Consider the following 5,981-nt stretch of genomic DNA (forward strand, 5'->3'; position numbering starts at 1 on the left):
TAGGTGGAAACCTGCTGACTCTACACCCTTCGTGCCACAGACATACCTCTCTCTGCCCGCTTCATAGCGACATGTTGACGTCTCACGGACGAACGAAATGATTTTTTTATTCCGCCATCTGGTGGACAGTCTGGGTACAGCAGGCAACAGAGCGCAGTGGAGACGCTTAAGCCTGGGCTGCCCCCTGGCGGCGGAAAAGGGACATAGCAACTAACCGGTGACTAAAGCAGCAGTATATTTATATATACTTGTATATTTATACAAGTAGAAATGCAAACACGGAAAAGGTAAAACAATAAAATACAAATGACCCAAATTTTCTATTTACTGTTAGAGACTGAAGTTACTGTTAATAGCGCAACTATAACCGGACGTTAGAAAAATTCAAATATTTGGTGAATTTTACTTCAGAAGTGAAGGGATTAATTCATCTCAATTGAACATTTTTAGGACATGTTTACTTTAAATGTTTTTATACTTTATAAAAACATAAGTCCTCAACAATGACTGATATGCTACATCCAATTAGCACAGCTTTGATCATACAGCTCTGCAAAAGATACAGAGCGCAGTGCACTGAACCCCATTGAAAACCTCCTGGTTATTCCTTCAAATACTGATTTCTGAACTCTTCCCGATTTAAAACATTGGAATCATTATTTCTAAATGAATATGAACTTGTTTTCTTTGCATTATTTGAGGTCTGAAAGCACTGCATCTTTTTTATTTTCACCATTTCTCATTTTCTGCAAATACAAAATTTTTCTTGGAATTTCAGACATGTCAGCAGTTCATAAAATGAAAGAACAATGTTCGTTTTACTCAAACATAAACCTAAAAAGAGTAAAATCAGAGACTGATGACTTTAAGTGGTCTCTTCATTTTTTCCAGAGCTGTGTAAAAGATACTCTGCTGCCAGGTAGCGACACCGAAAACACAGCGAGTTGCAACCATTTCAGACAAACTCGACCTCAAAATAAATTCGTAAACTGGTTACCTTTCTTTCAGTAACAGAAACATGTGAAAAACGTTTTTCTGCAATAATTTACACATTACAAAACATACATCCTATTTATTTTGTTGCTTTATTTCATGTTTAATTTGTTGCGCAGAAACAAAATCTCAACAAAGCCTTGTGATTTTAGGTTTTAAAAAATATATTTTGGCCTGAGAGTTTGTACACCTGCAGCTCTAAAGCTTCAGAGTATGGAGCCAAGGACCAAGAAGGAAAGATAACTGTGTCCTCATCGCAGATACAAAGTTGGCTAAATTTAAAATGTTTATCAACAGAAAACGGCCTCGTCATCTGCAGTCGATGAGGTTTTAACTCCGAGTTCTGCATCTCAAAATGCAGCTATTACTTTAAGCCACAGTCTCTTTGCCTCTGTACATCTTATTTAAAACTGTATTAATTTTATTTTCTACAAGAAACATTAGCATTTTTTAAAGTCGTTCATAAAACACACAGAGTAAATTTGATTATTTAAAAAAATGTATTTGTATGTACTTACATACTGGTGTCAAAAGAGTATGCACCAAAATGTCACACTGACTCACAATTACAAAGAAAAAGCATTTTTCTTCGATTGCAAGTATTGAAAAACCTATGTACAGAAAAAAGGTTACGCTGACGAGAGAGTACACTAGAAACTTGCAGTCACATCGATTTAAATCAGACTTCTGAAAATGAAAACCTAAGGAAAGGAAAATTAATAACAGTTACAGCCTCGGTGCTCTGAACTTCAAAATGTTTCCGTCTCAGAAAAATAACCTTGTGCTTTCTTCCTACAGTCCAGCAGCAAGGTTTTATCAGAATGTGCTTACGAAAAAGAAAATCCTTCTTTAAAATTCGCCACAAGACTGATTTCATCAAAAAAAGAAAAAAAAATCTTTTTACTTAAAATACATGTCCTAGAGATTATCCTTAAAAGGTTTTACAGTGGGAACAAAGGAAGGTGCTGAAGACGGTCCGGTTTTCCTGCCGTGGAAATTTCATGAGCTTCAAAACGACGACATTTCCCCACATGAACATTTACAGGCTTTTCAACAACACAACCAAACCAGGAATGAGAAAAAAGGCATTTTACAAGATCGGTGAGAAAAACTAAATTATTAGTGAACGATGGATGCTTAAATGGAAAGATAGATATACGAAGGATAAGAGCAAAGAATCCATTCCTCTCTGAAGAGCGAAACCAGAGCCACAGGTTGGGATTTTATGAGAGAGGAACCCGGAACACAGAACCGACACATTCAGACGGACGACCCGAAGTCGGAACATGATGCGCCTCACTCACTGACAGCAGCTACAGGAAACTCCCCGCCACCTTCAGGGATACTGTGATGGTGCAGCACCACAAAGAGCGGCGGCAGGTCCGACAGCAAAACACCAAGCAGACGCAGGCGAGTCCGAACGAAACTGATCAGGGAAGCGACTGGAGGAATAATCTTATTTCTGTGGACTGGTTCCCCTTTGCACTGCGGCCTCCAGGTGAGAAATTCATGGAAACTGAAGCTACTTAAAGCAGGGAAGGCGAGATGGCCAGAGAACTGATAAAACCAAGCAGCTGCAGGGCGAGTCGATGTGGAGATCCACCCAGAACAGAACACAAGTGACAAAAAACAAAAGTACGCGCGACCTTAGCGGAGCTGATGCTGCTCTCTGTGGCGTCGGGGAGGAAATCATGTCGGTGAGGTAAGGATTTCATTTTGTACAGAATGCGTCTGTGGTAGCGTGAGACCAGCGGCTCCCTCTGGGGAGTTCCTCTCCTCATCTAGTCGCTTTTCGCCTTTTTGCTGTCGTTCCCGTTCTCCTCCGGCTCGGCCTCCTCGCCGCCCTCCGGCAGCTTCCTCTTCTTGGTGTCGTCCGGCTGCGCCGGGTGCGCCCTGAACGTCACGATCATGCAGGTCATGTTGTCGCATCCCGTTCCGTCTCCAGACGTGTCCGGCGCCAAGCAGTGGTCCAGCAGCTGTTTGGGATTTAAACGAGCAACGTGAAGAACCGCTCAGCACCAAAAGTGAAACGCATCGTCAGCTTTGGACTGGAGGGAATAATTAAGGAAACTCACACAATGGAGAGACGGAGTTTTTCATTAAATAACAATGGTAATAAAAACAAGAAATACCAGAGGAAATGCCAAATGATTGATCATCTTTATGGTTTCTACTACTTTTCTATTTGTTCAATGTTTGCATATTTCAGAAACAGCAAAAATAAGAAAAGTTTCAAAACAAAAACTAGAGCTGATTGAAGTAATCATTAATTTAATAGTTGAATAATTGTTAATTAGATTAGAGACTGAAAAAAGACCAGTCTTTGGGTTACTTCTTTTTTTACTAAAAAAATAACCCAGAGTAGTAATATTAAGCCAAAATTAAATAAAAAAAAATACACATTTTACATTTAAGATTTTAAAAAATATCTTAGTAAATATGTTCTACCCAAAACTCCTAAAGTGGCAAAACTTTAACTTTATCTGGTTCAATTTCTGTATAAAAAAAAAATCTTATTGAACGTCTTTTTAAAATCTAGGAATGATCAAATGTTCACTAAAGAAATGCTCTGTTAATGCTTTTTAGGCTATTAAATTTTATTCATTTAATTTTTAAATATATTTTCTAAAAAGAGGTGCAGGAAAAAAATTGATTCTAGAGAAAATTAGAAATTCTAGTTTTGGGAATTTTGAATCGATTCAAAATGCTCAAAAAAAAAAACAAGAAAAAAAACAACAACAACAACAAACCAACCACATTTTATCTGTTTATTATATTTATAACAATTCTTTGATTTGTTTATTTTACTTTTTTGAATAAAAGCCAGTCAGCTAAGCTAACCCAAAACTAGTAATTTAAGCTACAGAATTTCAAGCACAAGTCTATTTTTTGTTTCAACATAAATTGATTGAATTTGATACAGTGGAACATTAATTGTTTTATATTAATGTTTTATGAATAAATTAATGTTTTAACGCTCTTTTCTTATCGGGTCACATAATTTAAACAGAATCTCAGCCTGAATAAAGAAATTGGTTTGTGATTTAAAAATAGTTTCTGAATCGAATCATTTTATTAGAGATGCAAATTAATTAATCGATTAAATAGTCGTTAGTGAGCAGCTCTCACCTCTTCCACGATGGCGGACAGGGCTCGGGTTTTCCCATCCTGGTCGGGTTTGATCCTCTCGCTGATGAAGTCCACCACCTCCTGACTGCTCAACACATTCCTGCAGTCACAGAAAACGCCCTTAAAGACGCTCCTTCATGCAGGTTTTCACCTTAAAACACATTTGTAACGTTTGATGCACCAGATGCCGTCGCAGGCGATGACCATGAAGTCGTGATCCTCGTTCAGCGTCAGCACTTTGACGTCGGGCATGGCGGAGATCATCTGGTCCTCTGGCGGCAGCGACTTGTTCCTCTTGTAGAAGTGGTCGCCTGAAAGTCAACGTGAAGAATCTGCGTTGACCAACTCGCTCGTTTCAGGTGGCAAAAACAAGTTTGAAACGAAGAGTTGAACTGATTTCAGAGTCGAGTCTGAAGCTTCACACCAATGGCTCTGGAGAGGTTCAGTCCTCCATTGACCCGGCCGTCCATTGTCACCTTCCCTCCAGCGTTCTTGATGCGCGTCAGCTCCACCTCGTCCTCCGGCTTGTGGTCATAGGACATGTCCACAGCTTTGCCTGCAGAGACGCAGCTCTTCTTATTTCATACAAAGCAGCTGAGAGTCTTTAAAGGAGACCTATTAAACTTCCTTGAGCAGGATCAACATGTTCATTACCAAACATGTAATGAACATGTTTTGGCTCATGCAAAACATGTTCATTACATTTTTGCAGCTGTTTTAGGACGTCTTGTGACTTTAAATCCAAATAAGCTGCTGCTGGTCCCAACTCAACGTTTACACTCACACATGAAAATGCCTTCAAAATGATGCAACCATACATCTTTGAAAACCAGAAGTGGAGCATCCTGCACAACCAACAAGAATGCAGCAAGTGACTTCTGGGTAAGTCGACAAGAAAACACTTGTCTTTTCCAGCAGCCATTGTACAACGAATACAGAAGTAAAACCAGCTGACCAAAGAAAAAAGGCACCAAATGTGATCACCTCTTTTTTTTTTTTTTTTTTTTTTAAATGGGGATGTACTCGCATTGGGTTTTGCTCTTTTTTATCATCATTTAATTGCCTTTGTTCAACTAGATGCTGTGTATATTTTGTTAGAAGGGGTCTGAATGTTCAATCTATGTATATTTCCAAAATGGCACAAATAAAAAATACAGTTACGAAAAAGAAAGCAGCAAGTGGTTTCTGGATGGTAACAACCAAACAGTTAACTTTCCCAGCAGTCGTTGTAGACCTCATGTAGCAGTAAAACCAACTGATCAAATGTGCTAGCGCTCCACTTGGGTTGCTAGGTAACGGGACTGGGCTTGGCTGGGGTTGCTATGCAACGGCACAGTGCTGTGACTTGAGACAACTCGTTTTCTAGACACCAAAAACTAATTGCACAAAAGCTTCTGCATGTTTTTTGATTAAAGCACAACCAGAATTCATCCATATTAATCCACTAGAGGGCGCTGTTTTACTCCAGAACAAAATGGAAGGTGCTCCGGATTGTAAGGCGCAATGTTGTTTTTTGATCAAATTAAAAGGCTTTTAAATGCGCCGCATAGTCTGGAAAATACAGTACAAAAATTTTAATTTTGCATAATAATAAGTTCCATTTAAAATATTTATCAGATTTCTTATCCTTTACCTTTTCTTCAAAAAAAGTTTATTACAGTTAATCATTATCTCTGTAATACCACCTTAAATCTTTACAATACCTTTAAATTAAGTCTGACGTCTCAGAGTTAAAGAGGCAGAATCAGTTTTCCATGTGGGAATTGAATCAGTTTTCCATGTGGGAATTGAATCAGTTTTCCATGTGGGAATTGAATCAGTTTTCCATGTGGGAACTGAATCAGTTTTCCATGTGGGAA

The 5,981-nt window shown here is 38.6% G+C and overlaps 1 protein-coding gene across 3 annotated transcripts in view; it reads right to left on the minus strand.

Annotated features, from left to right (window-relative positions):
• Window positions 1–1,474: 1,474 nt before the first annotated feature.
• ppm1g (protein phosphatase, Mg2+/Mn2+ dependent, 1G) overlaps window positions 1,475–5,981 on the minus strand; it is a 17,809-nt gene continuing 13,302 nt past the window's right edge. For 2 of the 3 annotated variants that reach the window (XM_015051236.1, XM_015051234.1), the window contains exons 11-14: window positions 4,547–4,678; window positions 4,304–4,433; window positions 4,123–4,222; window positions 2,775–2,969 (exon numbers count right to left, since the gene is read on the minus strand). In XM_015051236.1, the coding sequence (XP_014906722.1) occupies window positions 2,775–2,969; window positions 4,123–4,222; window positions 4,304–4,433; window positions 4,547–4,678 (557 nt within the window). Of the gene's footprint in view, window positions 2,970–4,122; window positions 4,223–4,303; window positions 4,434–4,546; window positions 4,679–5,981 lie in introns of all 3 variants that reach the window. The other variant, XM_015051235.1, reaches the window with a different exon arrangement.

The sequence above is a fragment of the Poecilia latipinna genome, unplaced genomic scaffold (genome assembly GCF_001443285.1).
Source record: "Poecilia latipinna isolate Pla-1442-1.1 unplaced genomic scaffold, P_latipinna-1.0 Scaffold1036, whole genome shotgun sequence".
Lineage (NCBI taxonomy): Eukaryota > Metazoa > Chordata > Actinopteri > Cyprinodontiformes > Poeciliidae > Poecilia > Poecilia latipinna.